This window comes from Littorina saxatilis, linkage group LG6 (genome assembly GCF_037325665.1).
Source record: "Littorina saxatilis isolate snail1 linkage group LG6, US_GU_Lsax_2.0, whole genome shotgun sequence".
Classification (NCBI taxonomy): domain Eukaryota; kingdom Metazoa; phylum Mollusca; class Gastropoda; order Littorinimorpha; family Littorinidae; genus Littorina; species Littorina saxatilis.
Genome location: NC_090250.1, coordinates 23196783 through 23218793, shown reverse-complemented (window position 1 = coordinate 23218793; position 22011 = coordinate 23196783). Strand labels below are relative to the sequence as shown.

General features: G+C 43.1%; 1 protein-coding gene across 1 annotated transcript in view; it reads left to right on the top strand.

Annotated features, from left to right (window-relative positions):
* Nucleotides 1-21444, top strand: part of LOC138968788 (uncharacterized) — a 64848-nt gene extending 43404 nt beyond the window's left edge. Inside the window, exons 2-7 of the mRNA XM_070341431.1 lie at nt 3309-3537; nt 3800-4542; nt 7063-7239; nt 12194-12610; nt 12997-13284; nt 14276-21444. Of these exons, the coding sequence (XP_070197532.1) occupies nt 3309-3537; nt 3800-4542; nt 7063-7239; nt 12194-12610; nt 12997-13284; nt 14276-15555 (3134 nt within the window). The 3' untranslated portion in view covers nt 15556-21444. The remainder of the gene's footprint in view (nt 1-3308; nt 3538-3799; nt 4543-7062; nt 7240-12193; nt 12611-12996; nt 13285-14275) is intronic.
* The last annotated feature ends 567 nt before the right edge of the window (nt 21445-22011 follow it).

Genomic DNA, 22011 nt, shown 5'->3' with positions numbered 1-22011 from the left:
TCAAGACTGATTGATTGATTGAAGTGAACCCGTGCATGAACTGAAGTAATTGAATGGTAGAACTACTGCGTTGGGAAATGAAAGAGTGAGTGCGAACAACAGAATCGGTTGAAGAGAGCCTTTTTTGTGTCTTTTTTGTGTCTTTTAATTCAATGAAGCAAATTGTACGAGCACATTTGTCTGCTCATAGAGTAGACGGCAGTTTATAAATGTGTGTTTTAAATTGTAGACAATGGATTAACATGCAGTTGCACACATCTCATTCTTAGTATATTTTTTAGAATGTTGTTAGTTTGGCACGGGTTCATGCGGTTTTATTTGTCACGTAATTGAAAGGAACGCCGTATCTCCGTCGTATCTTTCTTCTGCCTGTTAGCAAACTCGTCATCATCAATTGGTTTGCAATCAAGGCACTGGGGTTTGATTTCAGCGAATAAGTTTAAAGACACACTCCTTCTGGTGAAAACAGATCGACCCACCATCTCAGAAATGGCAATGACTCTTACACGGTATAAAACCATTCCGCCACTCGGACACATCCACAATCCATTGGGGGGGGGGGGGGGGAGGGGATTTCAATCTGTGCACAAAAAGGTTTTTCCGGGTATGTGACCAAGTGGAGGGATGGCCTTATCCCATGTTGAAACGTCAAGATCTGTAGTGCAGGCCTGAAAGTGGCGAGTATTTTACTCGCCATGGCGAGTAGAAATATGTAACTGGCGAGTAGAAATGTTCATCTACTCGCCAAATGCGAGTAAAGTTGCTGAACAAAATGGTTGGTTTGGCTAGTAAAGTTTGCCCTCTGGCTATTACATTTTCAGAATCACTAGCCAAACGCTAGTGCACCATTTGTTTGGACTTTCAGGACTGCTTAAGTGTTTTCACGAGAAGGAGTGTGCCTTCAAAACATTGTTTACGTCTATGTTTACCATATCTTGTTTTTGAGACACTCATCCTCAAACACCCAGGGTTCAGGACATACCTAACAATGCAGCTGGCCAACTGCGCGCACGAGAAACAAAATCAACTAAAAATCTTGTCTTCAAAAGGATTATTGACAAAACGGGTTTAGCCCAGCGTGGATGAAATAGGATTTGGCACATGTTGTTAAGCTGATTAGCAGGCTCTTTTTCTTAACACTATAAGTAGGCAATGGTTTTAGTTATTTCGAGGAAGATTTCCAGAAGAAAAAAAACACTCGTATTATCGTATTAGAAGAAAAAGTATACAATTTTATGCCCTCTCCCCCCCAATTAATTCTGACTTTGAAAAAAAGAAGGCGAATTTTGATCGCGCTGCCTTCAATTACCAACTGCTGAGCTCACCCCCGACCTCCTCCACCCCCTCCCCATTTCTTTCAACTATCCTTTTCCTGCCTGTTTCACAAATACTATCTTCTTCTAATAAGAAATGCAACGCGACCCCACGAAAATGTTCTGCAGTGACCGCAAATACATCACAGATTCGCGTGTATACATGTTTACATGTTCTCATTTATATTTTGATATGTGCACCTGGAATAGAATCGCGACAAAGTGCACATTAATACGCATCGTCAAGCGTTCGCCAGTTGCACAGTTGACACAGTTCCCAGCAACACTGCGCAACAGGTTAGCAACTGATACTCTGCTAAATCCTCTTTATTACGGAGGTGATTATGCTGTCAGTCATCGTATGAAGGGGTGGTTTTACCATTGCAATGCGCTGAGCTGCAGTAAGGTATACGCGTAGACATTGACGTTCTCAAAGGCTAAACGGAAAGCCAAACCAAAAATTACATAATTATGAGGTTTATCTTCTTCTTCGTATCTTCTTCTTCGTTTACGTTTCTGAGCTTTTAACTCTCAGTGTCATCTTGTGAGGAGGGTTTTGCGTGCCATACAGTCGCCATCTGCGTGCTAGGTATCTGTGTGTTTCCTTTTCCAAGTCTCAAGACTTTGGCTGAAAATCGGGACCTTTAACGCGCGCATAGGTCTATGCAAATAATAATAATAATAATAATAATAATAATGACAGCATATATATATATAGCGCGAACCACAGTAAACTATGTTCTTCGCGCTTTACATATTAGCTATGAATAAAACCATACTATTTAAATATCAAATACATATATACATTATAAGGTGACCAACTTCCTGCTCAGAGTCCGCAGTGAATGTTGAATCTGGGAAATACAGAAGAATCGGATCCCATCCTAATCTGGGTTTGATCCCGCGCCGATAGTGACGCTCTGGTTACAACTTTGAAGCGAGCGCGTTACTAATTCTAGATAATCCTTCAAAACAAACACCTGTGGAATGAATTTTGGTGATATCACGGCCACTTTTAGTCTCACTTTTAAAGTGCAATGAGTCATTGCCAAACCAAAGATGAGACTTTAAAAAAGCTCTTTTGTAATGTGAGCTTGACTGTATACTTCAAAATGAGTCTGTATGTCTGTTATATGGTTACAAAGCCGGCGCGTTACTAATTCTAGTTAATCCTTCAAAACAAACACCTCTGTGGAATGAATGTTGGTGATGTCACGTGCACTTTAAGTCTCACTTTTAAAGTGCAATGAGCCATCCCTAAATCAAAGATGAAACTTTAAAAAAGCTTTTTGTAATGTGAGCTTGACTTGAGACTTCAGAATGAGTCTGTGCGTCTTTTCGTGTTCGGTACCCCTTTAAACTGTAGCAATGAGGTGAGCTGAAGTGTAGCTCAATGGCAGATTACGGCCTGCACGAATCCCTGTTGATGAGATGTCAGTCACGTATCTGCACGCACAGCACATTGTGTATCTGTCCACTAAAATGTTTGTCTGTCTGTCTGTTTGACCGTGTGTCTGTCTGTGTGTCGGTCATTGTGTCTATGCGCCTTTATATTTCCATCGTGAGTACCTGTCTCTGTTTGTTTGTCCCTGTGCTTGCAATCTCTGTCCATATACGGTTTTCATTTTGCCATCCAGGTTTTTTGTCTTTTTCTTTTGGTGGTCAACTTTCTCCTCGTTAATTATATTTGTTGTGGGGAAAAACTTCGTGTCATTAATGTTGGTGAAGAAACTCATCTGGGACGACTTGAATCGCCCCACTATCCAGTTTTTTGTTGTTTTTGATGTTTTTCATTTTGTTGTTGTTGTTTTTGTTGCTGTTTCTGCTGTTGCTGTTGCTGCTGCTGCTACTGTTTGTTGTTGTTGTTGTTGTTGTTGTTGTTGTTGTTGTTGTTGTTGTTGTTGTTGTTGACGACGAGGAGGAAGAGGAGGATTACGATGGTGGTTTTTGGTCAACTTCTCCTCACAAACCTTCACTTCTTGTTATTTTTTCCAGACAGCCTGTACAGCCTGGTTCCCCCCGAGGTGTACGTGGTGTTTGGCGGAGACCTGGAGGTTGTGTTCCAAATGCCGGGCGACGTGTCTGTGCCCAACGCCTTCGTCAGACTGCAGGGCAGGCGGCCCGCTGACCAGGCCTGGACAGAGATCACCACCATGGGCCTACCTCTCGGCGCCAAGACCGGCACCCTCTCTGCTGCCTGTGGCATCGTCGAGTTTGCTGGAAAGTAAGTACATGTAGTTGTCGAACCTGTCTATAACGATCACCTTAAGTGGGCGACCAAAAAGGCCTACTTGCTAAGTCGGTGAGCTCTCTGTGCCTCTTGGGATCATTTCTGTATGAAAAGAAGATGTATGCTCATCTACAAAGATCTTGTGAAATCAAAGGGTTGAATCAAAATCAGAGTCGCAGAAACTATACCACAATCATATCCCTTGTATGACCAGTCTTATTTGCAAATATGATTTATTGTCTGCTTTACCCCCTAGGTACTCTCTGACGATGTACATGCAAGTGGACGGGCCGGTCCTGACCGAGGTCACCTTCTACGCCGCCTGGCCCTCCGTCGTCCTCCGCCTTCCCAAGACGCACTACGCGCTGACGTCACAGGTCCCCATGGAAATCGACTCACGTGCCTCCTGCGCCCCGAAGCTGCACCGAGAGTTCCTCACCCTGGAGCTGTACTTTCAGCGGATCGAGGATTCTGGCAACGCCTACGCCAAGCTGTCAGACGCGGAGATGGTCCTCGCGGAGAACTTCACCGCCATAAACAAGGGGGCGGTGAAGAAGGACTTCGCGTGTGAGACCTTTGACCTTGACGGGTCATATCAGGTCCTGCTCAGGTCCTCTTCGGGATCGACCTTGGCCGTGTCCAATGTCATGTCCCTGACCTTCAGTGCCAGCTACCATCTCCAGACAATGCGGAGGAGCGTGTTCCCATGTCCAGAAGACTCCACCTTCGAGGTGCTTTACAGCAAACCGCCTTGTGCCGGGGTGGATAAACTCCGGGTGCACAAACTCGAAAAGCAGGCACCCGGTTCACCGGCGTCTCCGTTGGAGAGAGTGTACGTGGGAGAGTTCGAAACGGACCCGGATAAAACGGGAGTGAAGTTCAACTGTTCGCTGTTCCAGGAGAACGCTACGGGTTACTGCTTTGACTATGTGACCGTGTCAAAGCGGGGAGCGGTAGCGGAGCAGAAGCAGCTGTGTCTGTCTGCACAACCCGATGCAGGTATGAGGGATTGGTCTTGTGGGAATTGAGGGAGTGAGAGATTGGGGAAACGTGAATTGGTATAAAAAGCTAAATTGCACGCACATACACATACGCACGCACACATACATGCGCACATACATGCGCACATGCACGCACGCACGCACAAACACACACACATAGATATACACACATACACACAACCACACACACGCTCGCACGCACGCACGCACGTACGCACATGCATGCACTCGCGCGCGCCCATAATTATTATACACACGCTATGCGCACTTACAACATGGCAAGACACGAATGGAAGATTAACGTACAATACTTGCTCATATTCGTTGCTCTCTGGACCCACTGTCCTTGCTTCCCCCTCCTTCCCTCCCCCTCCTTCCCTCCTCTTTCTCCCTGTCTTTTCTCTTATTTCTTTAATGCATGCGTTCTTCTTTGGGGGTGGCCATCTGCCACTAGAAAGCGGCCGTCACACGTTGCAAAAATATGTCCCTCATTAAAGGGGTTGTCCCTCTTTAAGTTTTAAATCTTCGCATAAATCTAAGCTTCAAAACAGATGGTTGACAAGAGCGTAAAATGTTATGAGCTGTATTCGTGCAATCAAATTCAGCAATTCTTATGTTTGTGCTTTGATCTTCCCTGTTTTCCCTGATTCGTCAACCTCTTGCCTTACTTTTGTAAGGAGGCTTGTTTTTCATGATTGCACTGTTTGTTACATTTGATGTCTTGGGGTGTTACAGCTTACACGTTGAGGTGTTTTTAATGTCTTTGACTTTTTCGTTTTCTCTGATTCCCCGACCTCGTGCCTAACTTTTATGCCCGACTTCTTGCATAACTTTACAAAGGGAGCTTGTATTTCATGATTAGACTTGTTTGTTGGGTGTTAAAACTTACACTTTTAAGTGTCACTTATGTCTGACTTTTTTGCACGCTTTCACTTGGATCGCTGTCGGTAAGTAATACATCTCAATGTTGTAACGGTTACCGGTTGTGGACATGCCAGAGAGAGGGGTGTGATGAAAAGGCATTGCTCATTTAAATTCAGTAGATACCTCATAAAATCTTTAGTGTTTTGTAGAAAAATTTGATAAATATGCATTCTTGGCAAAACCTCCGGCTTTTTACATTTAGTCAAGTTTTGACTAAATGTTTTAACATAGAGGGGGAATCGAGACGAGGGTCGTGGTGTGTGTGTGTGTGTCTGTCTGTCTGTGTCTGTCTGTCTGTCTGTCTGTCTGTCTGTCTGTCTGTCTGTCTGTCTGTCTGTCTGTCTGTCTGTCTGTCTGTCTGTCTGTGCGTGTGTGTGTGTGTAGAGCGATTCAGACTAAACTACTGGACCGATCTTTATGAAATTTTACATGAGAGTTTCTGGGTATGATATCCCCGGACGTTTTTTTCATTTTGTTTGTATAAATGTCTTTGATGACGTCATATCCGGCTTTTTGTAAAAGTTGAGGCGGCACTGTCACACCCTAATTTTTTAATCAAATTAATTGAAATTTTGGCCAAGCAGTCTTCGACAAAGGCCGGACTTCGGTATTGCATTTCAGCTTGGTAGCTTTAAAACTAATGAACGAGTTTGGTCATTAAAAATCGGAAACTTGTAATTAAAATTATTTTTTTATTAAACGATCCAAAAACAATTTCATCTTATTCTTCGTCCTTTTCTGATTCCAAAACCATATACATATGTTATATTTGGATTACAAACAAGCTCTGAAAATTAAAAATATGAACATTATAATTAAAATTAATTTTCCGAAATCGATTTAAAAACTATTTCATCTTATTCCTTGTCGGTCCCTGATTCCAAAAACATATATAGATATGATATGTTTGGATTAAAAACAAGCTCAGTAAGCTAAAAAGAATAGACATACAGAAAAGCGTGTTATCCTGCTCAGCGCGACCACTACCGCACTATTCTGCATGGCTTGTCGATTTCACTGCCTTTGCCACGAGCGGTGGACTGACGAAACTACGAGTATGTGGTTTAGGTGAAAAAAAGCAGTGCGTTCAGTTTCATTCTGTGAGTTCGACAGCTTGACTAAATGTTGTTATTTCGCCTTACGCGACTTGTTGTCTCTTCAAGACAAGCTTTAGCTTTGAACTTATTTTCCAATGGCTAACAAACAAGGTAGAAATGTCATTGTTTTTCAAGTTTTGTCCTGTAGAAAATGTGAATGTATACATTATTTGAATCATCTTCATTCTAACGAACCCAAATAATTATCAAGACATAAATTATCCTCTGCACCCAGATGTGTGCACTAATATAATTTCAATTTAGTAATATAACTATAAATAAGTATTATTTAGTAAATAATAATAGTTTTCAAATGTTTTATTGCAGTCTCTAAAAAAATCAAGACTTAACTAGCAAAATATCGCCATGGATTTCAGCACATCAGAGCATGAAATATGAGTGCTGCAAAAAAATAAAAGTTAGGCCAGAAATGTCCCTTGTTAGTTAATAGTATCTACAGTACACTGCATCATTCTTTTCTTCTTTCCGCCTTTCAGTGTTGATTCAAGATGGCGGCTGGAGTCCTTGGACCACCTGGACGTCGTGTTCGGTCACGTGCGGTTCGGGCAAGCGCAGTCGCTTCCGGATGTGCAACGACCCGCTTCCGGAACCTGGCGGTCGTTTCTGCAAAGGTCACAGCGTACAGTGGACAGACTGCCAGGTACCCTGTCCAGGTGGGTTGGGTGATTTTGGTCATTTTTTTCTCTCTTTTTTTGTCTTGTTTTTTTTCTCCTTTTTTTCAGTTTTTTTTCTTTCTTATTTTCTGTAAGGCGCTTATAACTATGTTAGGATTTGCGCCATATAAATTCCCTTATTATTATTTTTTTCATTTCATGCTGAAGCAAGATATTAGCAGTTTTCCGACTTGACTTACTTTGGTTGTTGGGTTTTAACGTCCCTTCTACTTATTAAGCTGTGCGGGACCGATTTCATTTTGATGGCCCCGTGTGAACTTCGTTATCACCCTGAATTAAACTAAAAATTATCACTTTTACGGAGCTACATTAGGAGAGAGCCCGAGATGTCTGCATACCTCATGCTGTCATTCTTTCCTCTTAATAATGCAAGTGTGCGGTGTGGTCGCATACGATTTGCAGCTTTCTGAAATTGAAGGTGTGAGTCGTTGTTGCAATTACCTCGACCTCGGATTAATGAAAACTTTAACTTGATGTAAAAGAAAATGTCATTCTGACAAGGCCAAGCGGAAACATTAGATGTGCTTTGTGGGTTTATCTGTAACTGTAAGGAATACTCCGTATGAGCAAAAACCTTCTGCGCAAAAGTTTTAACAAATCAATGCTATGTTTGCTCGTCACTTTATTTTTTTCATTCCTTTAGATCATTCTTTTATGTTTAGATTACGAATTCAGTCAACGGCGCTTTGTTTTTCTGCTCATCAAGTTTGTTTTTGCTATGTATTTCTTATTGTGTGTGTGTGTGGTGTTCGTTTATTCTGTTCTTTTTTTCTTTGCAAGACTTCATTCCAACCTTAACAGTGCGCAACTGAATACAATAGGTGGGCGTCTGTTCTTCCTACAACCTTCTTGTTGAGTCACTTGAGAAAAAGTGACTCTATGTAATCGGTCAGTGTTAGTCTGTCCGGCCGGCCGTCCGGCCGGCCGTCCGTAGACACCACCTTAACGTTGGACTTTTCTCGGAAACTATCAAAGCGATCGGGCTCATATTTTGTTTAGTCGTGACCTCCAATGACCTCTACACTTTAACGATGGTTTCGTTGACCTTTGACCTTTTTCAAGGTCACAGGTCAGCGTCAAAGGAAAAATTAGACATTTTATATCTTTGACAAAGTTCATCGGATGTGATTGAAACTTTGTAGGATTATTCTTTACATCAAAGTATTTACATCTGTAGCCTTTTACGAACGTTATCAGAAAAACAAGGGAGATAACTAGCCTTTTCTGTTCGGCAACACACAACTTAACGTTGGGCTTTTCTCGGAAACTATAAAAGTGACCGGGCTCAAATTTTATGTGAACGTGACTCATTGTGTTGTGAATAGCAATTTCTTCCTGTCCATCTGATGCCTCATATAATATTCAGAACTGCGAAAGTGACTCGATCGAGCGTTTGCTCTTCTTGTTTACCATGTTTTACATGAACATGTGAACACAGTTGCTCATTTTAATCTATGAGAAGGACAATAAAATGGGAACTGTGTTAATATGTCTTATTTGTACTGTAGTTCCAACTCTACATTACCCAATATTGACGGACTGTGTGATGATATCTTCTGCTATGGTCTGTTGAGACAGTGATATCAAAATCGAGACCGGAGGTCGAGATTTTGATATCACTGTCGAAACAGACCAATAGCAGAAGATATCATCACACAGTCAGTCAATGTTAGATATATTGCTAATTCTCTGGACATTTTGTATTTACTGTAAAGAAATTACAAAAGTATTTGTCTCAGTTTTGGCTGTTCCATATCCCTCCCTCTGATTATTATTTCTTTTTGTTCACTCTTTTCTTGTACTTTTCAGTATTTTAAAATGTCTTTCCTTTCAAAAAGTCTTTAGTCACTTGCTCAACTAAATTCTGGGATAATTACATTTTCATATATATTTGTTTGTTTTTAAATTTAGGTGTTTTTGTTTTTGAAGTGGGGAAGCAATAAAGAGGTCGTCGATATCAAAACTGATATCAACGGAAATGTCGTCGATATCACTTTTGCACTGAGCTCAGTTTTGCCCAATTGACCAATGGAAATCCACGTAACATATGAAATAGCAATATTTGGTCATATTGGGTAGACTAGCTTTCTCTGCTGCGGTCAATAAAGTAATCAGAACGATGATAATGCAGGTGACAAAGTGCAGATTAATGATGAGCGTACATCTCCCAATTATTAAGCCTCAACTAGACATGTAATCATCGTTTCGTCGTTGTGTCGGCTCTTTATTAACGTCTGCGTATTAGGCCTTTTCAGCAGATGGGTTCGGAAGGGGATGAAAAAACGGTTGGACAGTGTCTCTTTTCGTCAATGTCGTCTACTCGGATCGTCTTTTCACTTTGAGTTTAATTGAGAACTCTCCTTCACGGGTCATGACTACATCTGGAAAGAGTAATCTCCGTGACACCAAAAGCCACAGAAACCCAGAGAGATTTTCCGAATTCAAAGCTTTTCAGGCCGATTGTTCTAGACTCAGTTACCGAGAAACATTTTAGGTGTCTACTGTCACTGATAGAGGACCCTGATATACATCTGCCTGCCCTACAGCTTGCTCAGTAATACCTTTTGTTAAAACATATTTGAGAGAGAATGCGAGTTTTGTTTTACCGTTGCGAGGGCACATTGAAAATCTGCCCAGCCTTTAAACAACATCATGTTACTTGTGAACTAACAGGGTGTTACGGAATGAGTCACATTATGGATAAGAAGTGCATGCGAAGGCCCGGTGTTCTACTGTTGATATGGGTATCTTGGTTACTTGAGATTTCCTCATGCTTCTTCTCTTGTCCATTTTATTTCATTTTAATCGGTGTTGTAATTTATATTCCCCTATCTTATGAAGGCCTCCCCACTTAATTCTAGGTTTCACTCAGCGGTGATGCGATCATGCCACACCATACGGATACTATCGCTACATGAAGGAGACTGATTGATGTATTGCAGCCAAAGGGTTGATTCATTGCAGCCAAAGGGTTGATTCATTGCAGCCAAAGGGTTGATTCATTGCAGCCAAAGGGTTGATTCATTGCAGCCAAAGGGTGGCGTGTAGCGTGATCGTAAAAAACGGGTATCACTCACCGGACAAATTACTCGCCTTTCTACTGTCAGGATTATTTTCTGAATGTACGCAAAATTTAATCGACATTGGTTTGTTCTGAATGCTTTTGTGAAAGTTTTGTGGTAATAACCTTGTGTGGGTTTCATTACCTGCAATGTGTCGAAAGAAAACAGGGTTCAAAGGCTAAACATATTATATGTAAAGGAGAAAAAATAGAGAACAAGACTCAAAAGGAAAAAGAAAGAATCTACAGGAAAATACGCGTGGCTGTCAGTTGCACGTTTTAAGTGAGTTAACCCTAACCCTTTTTTGTCCATACGAAGTTAACTAGACCAGAAGTGTGTTTTGTTTTATTTAGTCCTAGAACCATCCAAACCCAAACACACACACACACACACACACACACACACACACACACACACACACACACACACACACACACACACACACACACACACACTTGGTCGCCTTTTTTGCCACCCTTCCGGTGCCTTTCTACTTTCATCCGTCTGTTATCTTCCATTTACAAACAGAGCATTAACCATTCATTCTCTCTCTCTCTCTCTCTCTCTCTCTCTCTCTCTCTCTCTCTCTCTCTCTCTCTCTCTCTCTCTCTCTCTCTCTCAGCACTTCTACCGTACCACAAATATCCCATCAAAAAACATGCGAGTCTTACCCTCTCTCCCTCTCTCTGTCTCGCTCTGTCCGCCCCCACTCTCTCGGCTCCGCCCCCCCCCCTCTCTCTCTCTCTCTCTCACTCTCTCTCTCTCTCTCTCTCTCTCTCTCTCTCTCTCTCTCACTCACTCTCTCTCACTCCGCCTCCCACTCACCCCCACCCAATGCCCCAGCCTCGAAAAGCATCGAGCCTTTGCCGAGGGGATTGAAGACCAGTGTAAATCAGCTCAGACGATGCCGATCTGTCGCTTGATGGCTTCTCCCCGTGACAGCGGAAGCGTGTGAACGCCACCGGATGCGGACAGTAAAAGGATGAAGTATGGCTCAGTCTCCATGTTGACTCCCCCAATTCGGTGCAAGCTAGCTGACACGACCACAAGACAAATGTTGCATAGCCCTGGCTGGTGAAAAAAGTGGGGGAATACCAATGGTAAAACGGCAATGAAGTATGGCTCGGTCTGCTTGTTGACTCGCTCAATACGATTCAAGCGAGTGTACGACCACAGAAACAAATGTCATATAGTTATGGCATCAAAAAAACAAATCAAACAAAACAAACAACCGACAATGAAGTATGGCTCGGTCTTCTTGTTGACTCGCTCAATACGATTCAAGCGAGCGTACGACCACAGCACAAATGTTATAGTAATGACATCCCCCCAACAACAGAAACCAACTAAAACGACAATTAAGTTATTACTTGTGCACAGTGATTATTGCGGTTGTTGACATTGTGGGCTGGGAAAACTGTGGACGAAGCAGGAAGGATCGTGTTTGATCTCTTCTTTGTTCTTTTACTGGATTAGTAATAAAGGGATGTTCGTGATTAAACCGGCATTGCCCAACAATGATGTACTGCATGATATCAGGCGACGATTGTTTGCAAGTGCTGCAGGGATGCAGATTCTGAGGGGAGGTGGTGGGAAGTGGAGGGCGGTGAGGGGGGGGGGGGGGGGGGTTGCAGCGATGACTGTAAAAGTCATTTCTACGCCAGCAGAACAGTGTAACTATTTTAGATGATTGAAAAAATCCATTTCGTGAATTTGAAGTTACCCAAGAATTAACAAAGGGATAAGGGGAAACTGTGGATTTATGTTGAACCACGCTCGGGGTTTCCCCGCAGGACAGACCGTCTTGCGCAAAATGTTGCCGTTCACATTTCAAGCAATTGAACTTATAATCTGATGGTCTTTTATTTCAGACTCTCTTCCCAGGACACCGTTACGTTCTCCAGATTTCGACCCCAGTTGCCACTGTGGGTGCACGCGCACCACAGATTCAGGGGAGATCATCGCGAGTGGCCGTTGTAAGGGCCTGGCAACATGGATAATCAAAACTGAGCCAGGAGAGCAAGTGACCTTGACTTTTCGTTATTATGACATTTTGTACGAAAGGCAGTGGGTCAAGGTCAGGGACGGGGAGTCGCAGAGTGACGAGTTGCTGTTCTTTTCGCATGACCAGTCCTCACCCCATGACGTCACATCCTCATCAAACGTCATGCGCGTTGAACTGATGACGGAGGTGATCATGTCGTCACCAGCAGCGATGACGGTCTTTCCGAGAAATGCGTCACTTCCGATTCACGTGCATGGTTTTATTGCGTCATATTCGGCAAAAGGTTGGTTAGATCTCTCTCTCTCTCTCGTCTTCTCTCTCTCTCTCTCTCTCTCTCTCTCTCTCTCTCTCTCTCTCTCTCTCTCTCTCTCTCTCTCTCTCTCTCTCTCTCTCTCTTTCTCTCTTTCTCTCTTTCTCTTTCTTTCTCTCTCTCTCTGTATGTGAGCCTTTCTTGACCCAACTGACTTTTAGCTCTTTAACTACGCTCATTTAGAAAATAATATTGATCTTGCGGCCATCCTAACATCTCAGACGACATCATAAGTAAACTTTTCTTTAAAGCAGTTTTTCCCCATGTCATTCAACTCATAAAGATGGAATCCCCAGCACCTTACTTTTCATATTCACAGTTTAACTAGGCCCTATTATCAGCTTCTCTATCTCCCGCAGCCACACTGAGCGCAGCGAAGCTCCCCCCACCCCTCTTCCGCCACGTGGAACCGTCCGTCATGCAGAGCGCGGTTACCATCGTGGGCATCGTGGTGTGCGTGCTGGTGGTGGTGGCGGTGGTCATCGTGGCGGTGGTGCGGCAGAGGTACTGGCGGAGGATGCCCAAGTACTCGGTGGCCAACAACGAGGAGAGCCCTCGCCACCTGGTCCACAGCTCCAGCGCCCAGTCCAGCAACCCGTCCAGTCCCGGACCGCACGTGCAGGTCGACATGGACATCCCTCTCACAGGTCAGTGTGGATTTCAATAGTTTTTTTTAGCTTCCTCGTAGTATGTCGTTATTTTTGTGGGCATGGTAATAAGTATGCGCTTAACTGCGACAAGAGCATGCTCTACCTACCTGTTCTAAGGGTTAAACTTTAGGTTGAAAGATAATTCAAGAAATCCTACCATTGACAGCAGATGACAGCAGTTGTCTTGAAATGAAAAGCCACGAACTTGAGCACCGAAGAAGTATTGAAGACTTTTTGTTGTGGCACTGAACCTTTCTCTGATTGTCTCTGCCTGTGTGTCTGCCTGTCTGTCTGTCTGTCTGCGTGTCTGTCTGTCTGTCTGTCTCTCTCTCTGTCTCTCTCTCTGTCTCTCTCTCTGTCTCTCTCTCTGTCTCTCTCTCTGTCTCTCTCTCTCTCTGTCTCTTATCTGTCCCTATCTCTCTCTCTCTCTGTCTCTCTCTGTCTCTCTCTGTCTCTCTCTGTCTCTCTCTCTCTCTCTCTCTCTCTCTCTCTCTCTCTCTTTCTCTCTCTCTCTCTCTCTCACACATATTTCATGTGTGTTTGTGACAAACCGCAATCGATATGGAACAATACCGTGTTCGAAACGGAAAAGTTATTTCCCGACTTGGATTACAAGTTGGATGCTTCGGACCGAATCACGATGCATTGTTTTTGTGTAACAGACTGAAACCAATGTGTACACTGATGTTCGTGGATCGTTCGATTACCCAACCCCCCAGAACCCTTTTGCTATAAACAATATGAGTTTTCGCAAATAAACATTCTGATTCTGATTCTCTCTCTCTCTCTCTCTCTCTCTCTCTCTCTCTCTCTCTCTCTCTCTCTCTCTCTCTCTCTCTCTCTCTCTCTCTCTCTCTCTCTCTCTCTCTCTCTCTCTCTCTCTCTCTCTCTCATCCCTCTCTCATCCCTCTCTCATCCCTCTCATCTCTCACTCATCATCATCCACGTTACTAAACCCCCAATGCAGTGTGTTGACGCCGTGTTTCAGGCGGCAGCGGGGCCAGACGGAAGAGTTCCTCAGGACAGCAGCGTGCAGCCTCCCGGGCCTCGTCCATCTCAAGCACGTGCAGCGCGACACTCAAGAAAATTAGGTCACGCGCCGAGGGGGCCACCACCCCAGGCAGCACGGGAGGGGGAGGAGGGTTGGTGTGCAACGGCAGCCCCAAACCCTCCAGCAAAGACTACAGCAACCTGGACAGCCCTTACTCCAAGAACGCCACGCCTGACGACTCGGTGCACGACGCCAACTTCTTCAAGGCGAGTCCCATCCTGAAGCACGTGGCTCCCAGGTCGCCCAAGGTCCACCCTCACAAGTTGAAAGCTTCGCCTGGCACCCCAAGCTCTCCTGGCCCTTCCCCTTCCATGACCAAGCACGAGCTGTTGACTCGCAAGCGGCAAGGGAAGAAGGGAGGGAGAGGAGGGGGGTCCACACCTGTAGGAGAAGCTGAAGGGGAACGGCAGGTGACGGGATCTTCGGGGTCTGGGTCCACCTCCGCATCTAAGCCCGATGCTACGGTACCAGCGACATCTGCAACGTCGACGCTGACGAAGGCTGAGATCAACTTGACCAAACCACCGTCGTCGGGGTCATCCTCCAGGCTCGGCACGCCCTCAGACTCTAGAGCGTCGAGCTCAGGGAAAAAGCTGAGGTCTCCCGTAGACCCAAAGCCGTTCTCCGCCAAAGCGGGACCCAGCAAAAGACATCACTATGGTAACGCTGCAGAGCAGATTCCTCTCATGGACTCCACAGACGATATTCCTTCCCCTCTTCACCAGCCCAAAACAGAGCCCAAAAAGACTCCGACGTGTGAGGAGACCTCATTCATCTACCCCATAACGAAAGTCAGAAGACCGACCTCGCTGACGGAGAGTTACTCCATAGACACGATAGAATCTCGAGGCAGCAGCCGATCAAGGACTCCCAAATCCCCGGCCCCTGTGGTCGGTAGGCCCTCTGCTATGGAGGAGAGGCAGACTCTCCTCCCAAAACCAGATGGTCAAAGTCCCAAATCTCCCCGAGAAGAGACGCTAGGAGCGGAGAAGGAGGAGGAGAAGAGTTCCAAATCCTCGTCCAGTAGTCCCAGCAAACTGAGCATGACAAGCAACAAGACTATGTCCCCTACGCGTAGCATAGCGACCCCAGAGCTGGAGTACGATGACTTCATTATGGACGACCCGCTGTCGTACTTTGAGTACGACGAACTCAACAAGCTGAACTGGACCGGTACAGAGAAGCTTAGCAGGACTCAAAAGAAAGAGGATTCTTAGTGCAGGAAGTGTGTAGAACTCTGTGTGGTGGTTTAGCTGCGTACAGCGTGTGTGTGTATGGATCAACAAGCTGAACTGGACCGGCACAGAGAAGCTGAGCAGGACTCAAAAGAAAGAGGATTCTTAGTGTATGAAGTGTGTAGAACTCTGTGTAGTGATTAAGCTGCGTACAACGTGTGTGTGTGGATTAATTGTGTGTAGGCTCTTGTCGAGTTTCCGTGTCTGCTGAATGATGCAGTTTCTTACTGTGTTGAATGGATATCCACGTCGGTTTTCAACAATGTGAGTCAGGTCAAAGATTGCTTTACAGGTAAACACTAATCCAGGTTTGTTTTAGTCTTGGCAGAACTGAATCCCGTTCGTTTTGCAGTGATAAAACTGACTGATCTTTTGTTTTAAATTGTGACATACGAGCACTTTGACTGTTAGACTGAATGTTAAGTTTCACAATGCTGCACTTATTCCGAAGTGATCGAACTGTGTAACATTCTAGCTTGGTTCCAGTTTACTACAGTTCCATTTTGTTTCAGTGTAACACATTTCAGTTTACAGTTAGACGCAAATTTAGTCGTGTTACAAATGAACACAAATTTAGTGGTGAGATCTTTAGACGCAAATCTTGTCATGTGACAGTGGGACGCAAATATTTGTTATTGTGTGCTCATAGAGGCGCGCAGGCACACGCATGCATTCACACACAAACGGTAAGTACAGTCACGTACACGTACAATAACACACACACACACACACACACACACACACACACACACACACACACACACACGCACGCACACACACACACACACACTATCCACACACACATGCGCACGCACACACACACACACACACACACACACACACACACACACATTTGTTGTACAACTGAAATGCATTCATCTCATGGCACATGACCACAACATGATACACGCACTGAAACCTTTGCAAATTTGAAATTCACTGTGTCATGTAGTATGACAGAGGATAACAGTTCCATTGTTCTGATTCAAAGATTTTTTCTCACTGGCCCGTGAGGGCAAAGAAAAAATTATTCGAAACAAAAGCTAACGGCCTCTGGATGAGTATGAATGCGAGTTCTGATCGCATTTGCTTCCCAGCTGAGTCGAATAGGTTTTTGACATGACCTTGCGAGTAGACCAAAAGAAACTTATTTCAGTTTCGTTGTAACAGATTCACAAAGAAAAGGTTGTACTCTATTGAAACTTCCATTTTTGTAAGTCTGAAGCAACGAAACGGCACAAGAAAACGTAAGCCCTATTTGGATATAAATGTGGGATACAGATACATGCATTCAATGTTTACAGATTGGTTTTTACCCTACCTGATTTTCATGCACGGATACATATACATTCCTTCGATTTTAGCAGGTTAGTTTTACGCTCTCTGATTGCCATGCAGTGATACTGCATTGATTTTTTTATTATCCGGGATGTCACCTTGTGTGTTGTGTTGTTGAGTCGTTCAGGGTATGATTTGCTGAATCAGTTCCGTCGTATGTTCGTTTTACCTCGTGTCCGCTGTCCCTCATCTGCTTTTGCGCTGCCTGGATCAGATGTAAAGTGGAACCCTCTTCAAATAATTATGCATTTTAAACAAAACAGGTCGTAAAATGGAGGGATCTTTACAGACATTAAGTTTACAAAACATCCACGGTCTGAGAAGGGGGAGGTGGGGGGAGATTTTTACAATTGGGGGTTTTAAAAGGGGGTTCCACTGTGTGATGAACAGGATGAGAGTTGAAAATGGTTTTTGGGGATGAAACCGTCCTCAGTATCATCTGGATCCTCTTTTCAACAACAACTCGTTCGGTTTTCCCATAAAATCCCACATCCCATCGTTCCCAACGCATGTATCTGTGAGAGCGAGGAGGAATAAATACCTCCGGTAGTCGGTGGCTGTTCTCAGGTCAGTTCCGAAGAAGACATTTTCGTTCATACAATAGACGAATTCTGGAAATAACTCTATGGAGTTTGTGTGGGTTGTGAAAGACTAACTACTCTTGCTTTTATTGAGGCAAGCTTCCTACATGTCCCCCTTGTCCACGTATTTCAGACACATCCTTTGCTAGTTACTGGCCTATATATATAGACATGGGACATTTTGAGTCACCCAAAACAAGACTGTTCACAAGTATTTACCCATACAAACCGGACAGGGTTATTTCCGATCATCGTTTACTCACCGATGAACTCGGATGTGGATCTGCAAGCCCGATCTGGAGCAGAGTCTTCAGCGTCATTGGCATTACACACACTGCAGCCGCCATGTCCGATAGAATCCAGACAAGATAACGCATGTGGATTTTTGTGGCTATCGATTGTGACAGACAGTTTTGCACTTTGTAAATCATGCTACTAAAATTGTGCGTATTGGGGACGTAAGGAGATTCTTGTGACATTCCTCATCAAAGTTGTGAAAATCATGTTACTTGTGTGTATGTGTTCATTCCAGTAGGTACTTGTGACTTTCTTCATCAAGGTTGTGATGGTTACACTAATGAAGCCTTGTACGTTGTTATTGTCTGTTTTTCTGTCATGTGCTGTCATTTTAACTCTGATGATTTTCTGTAAATGCACGTGCAACCTTTTCGAACCCTCTCCAGTGACAGAGTAGATGTTAGAGGCTGTCTTTTTTTGGAGCTGTATTTAAATGATTCCTTGGCGTCAACGAATTATGTGAAATCCACATGTGGAATTTAATCAATTTTTATATGTTTCCCAAACAATCTGCTGATGACATTGAGTTTACTGCAGCGCTGTCAAGACAGCCGTTCGTGATGAAGACGTCATTATTTTTTATCAGCTTCATTTTAAAAGATGATTTCTACCGTTTTGAAGCAAAATCTTCTTGGCAGCAAATTTTTGAGTATTTTGGAAATTCTGTTTTACAATGTCAAAAGTGCTTTTGGGTGATTTTTCAAATTCAACGTTTTGGACTACACACAGTTTTCTAATATGCTTGAAACATGACCATGATATTTCAATTCAGTCTTTGCTGTGCATCCGTCCAAACAGCAGCATTTTGTATCCATCAAAGGCATCATGGTTGTTTTCAGATTTGGTCTTAAAAAAGAACACACAGAATATCACCGTGCGAAACGATGAATGTTCAGTATATTCATAACAAGATCACAGAGCACGTTTTCTTTGAACTTTTAAATCAGAGTGAAGATTAACAAGTTTGGCAGAGGGAATTTTAGAAAGTTTAATGTCCATCCATTTTTTTTTAAGCGAAAGTTTATAAACAGTGTGCAAAATTGTTATTTTCGTGATCGGAGTTCGCGAAGCAAATTTCATTTGACAGTTTCATTATTCCTGTGTGTTTTCGTGACATGCCTTCGCCTTTTTATTTTCTTATTTGATTAATCATTCATTTGGTTCGAGACTCTTTCTGTCTGATATTTTCTGCGTTTGCTGATGATCATGGTCGTGATAATTATATGTGGCCCTGGGGTTGATTTTGCAAATGTAAAACAATGAAATATGATATCCTTCCATCCACTTCTACGATCATCATGCTCTTAACCCTTCTCCACCCCTTTCCTCCATATATCTCGTAAGGCGTCGATGTCGCTTTTGAGGAAGACAATAAATAGTGTGGGGCTTGCGTGGACATTGACTTTGAAGTCAAGAGGTTGCACTTGATTTTTTACTTCTCATACAAGCTTTCCTTTTAGGTTGTACAAAACAGGATGGTTTCGTTTGTCAACTCTTTTCCTTTCTGCGTGTAATTTATGCTACATACGGCAAAGTGCAATAAATGTAACTCAACCTAATCGATATAACGAGGACTAAGAATTGCTCTGACTTGGTACCAGTTTGTAATATTTTGTATCTCATCGAAAACGTCAGCCTTTTTGTGCAAGTAGTAAATAAATGTGTATCTCATGGACGATTCTGAAGCAGCGCAAAATCCATTATCCACTGAGACAGGCGATACAATTTGTAGTTTTTGTCTCCTAGGTGTATTTTGTTTGTTTGCTTAACGCCCAGTCCACCACGAAGGGTGATATCAGGGCGGTGTCTCTTAGGTGTAGAAATATAAACTGATAGAATCTTTTGATTTCAGTGACTGTTAAATGTAGTCGCGACAACATTTTCCAGACAGGAAAATACACGTTAGTGTCATTAGAGCAATATACCCGCACACTTGTGCCATTTAAACATTTGACTCTAGTTCATTACTATGGCGGTAGAGAAGAGTTTTCAAAGTACTGAAATATATTAGTAGGTTCAGTCTAGACAGGCAAAAATATATCCCCGGGACGACAAAAAGACATTGCTATATATACACTCTTCTGGGTGGTAGAGTGTTGTTTGTGCAGAGCGTTCTTGCTCGCTGGTTCTGCAATGTCATCCTGAAGCCTCATATTAATAGGGCGAAGTCGACATCGCGAAATCTATTTCACGAAGCTTTGGCGCTGAAATGTCAGAGCATTCTTGTATTTGAAGTGAATGGCGGCATTACAGTACTCAAGTGCTCTCTAGACTACTGAAAACATTGTGTATTCATTAAAAGATCTCATTTACAGTATATCAATAACATAATTATGCCGTCTGCAGTTGTAATTAGCTAGTTTCTGGACGACAGTGAACATGGCTTGACAGTTTAGTTCCAAGCTTGAATTTATTTTGTGACTTTCGCTCACTTGGGCATTACTCGTGTGCAGTATTTCAAACAAAATAAGATCTTGTGGTATTCGCCTTTTTACTTAACAAATAATCATATCATACATTTGATCTTGTTTTGGGTTAATCCAACAAAAAGGGGCATATCTTAAAGTGGCACACACACACACACTCACACACACACACAACTTGCGTAATAGCTAGGTGTTATGTGCTTTCCTCGGCGTGACAGGTGATTCACAGCTTTGGAGTAAACAATTCGAGGTTAAGCACTATCGGTTTTGTTCTTACACAAACTTTAAGGTAGCTTTCTTTCGCATAGAATGTCTTATGAATCACCACATAATTCTGCATGGCCAGGCTTTTACATGCTCAAATTAAGACCATCCCTCCACTTGGTCAAATACCAAAAAGGTACAGCCTGGATGGATGCTCACCCCCCGCGGGTTAGGGGGAAGAATTTACCCGATGCTCCCCAGCATGTCGTAAGAGGCGACTAACGGATTCTGTTTCTCTTTTTACCCTTGTTAAGTGTTTCTTGTATAGAATATAGTCAATTTTTGTAAAGATTTTAGTCAAGCAGTATGTAAGAAATGTTTAAGTCCTTTGTACTGGAAACTTGCATTCTCCCAGTAAGGTCATATATTGTACTACGTTGCAAGCCCCTGGAGCCATTTTTTGATTAGTGCTTTTGTGAACAAGAAACAATTAACAAGTGGCTCTATCCCCACTGTAGTGGCTTATTAAGAAATCAATTCATCCCCAAAAAGTCCAACTCACTACAGCAAGCAGTCAAGAGTTGATTTTTGGTATGTGACTAAGTGGAGAAATGGTTTTGTCCCATGTAAAAGCGTTGAGATGGTGAGCGGAACTGTTTACACGAGAAGGAGTGTGCCTTTAAACTACAGCTGATGTCAGTCGCTTGGCGAAGATGGCAAGGTGGACTTGATGGCTTCTTTCCAAGGAAGCTGAAAGTTGCTCAAGACATCATCATCATGTCATAGCTTAAAGTCCTTTCTGCTTGTTTACTGTGCAATGATTTTCAATGCAAATTATGTGTTTAATTCTGTTTGTATTCTTATCAATATGATTCTGCCACGCTTGTGTATGTTGTGCTTCTGAGTTTCATCGTGAGATCGCACGAGAGATGAACATATCATGATGATGAAAACGTATTTGTAATTTTTTAATGAACTCACTTTTCGGTCACGCGCGATTGCAATAAAAACTCGCGATGCTGTCACTGCTTATCGATGCTTTTGAGAGAGAGAGCGGGGGAGAGAGAGAATGTGTGTGTGTGTGTGTGTGTGTGTGTGTGTGTGTGTGTGTGTGTGTGTGTGAACAGATATTCTGACCTGGTACTCAGTTGTGCAATGCAGCAGATCTTGTTCCTACTACGAGCTCCCATATGACTTGTATACAGTACAGTTGTTTCGATGAAATTGATTGAAAATGCAAAGCATGTCAGTACAATATACCCCCCCCCCCCCAAAAAAAAAACACAAAAAAAAAAATATAAATAAAATAAAATATTTTCTACTGGCGCCAACATTCTAACCGCCTGATCAATGCTTTTAATCCATGGTAATCGCTTCCTTTATTGTGTAGACATCTGCCATTCTTCGCTGGCAGCCAACAGCAAAGGAGAACCTAGGCCAAAAAATAGTCCAACATTATGTACAATTTTATACAGGAAGCACAGCCGGAAACAAATGAACACAGACACGAACACACACTAATGCAAAAATCATGGCAATCTAGAACGTGTGTGTGTGTGTGTGTTCGGTCGTGCGTGAATGCGTGCTTACGT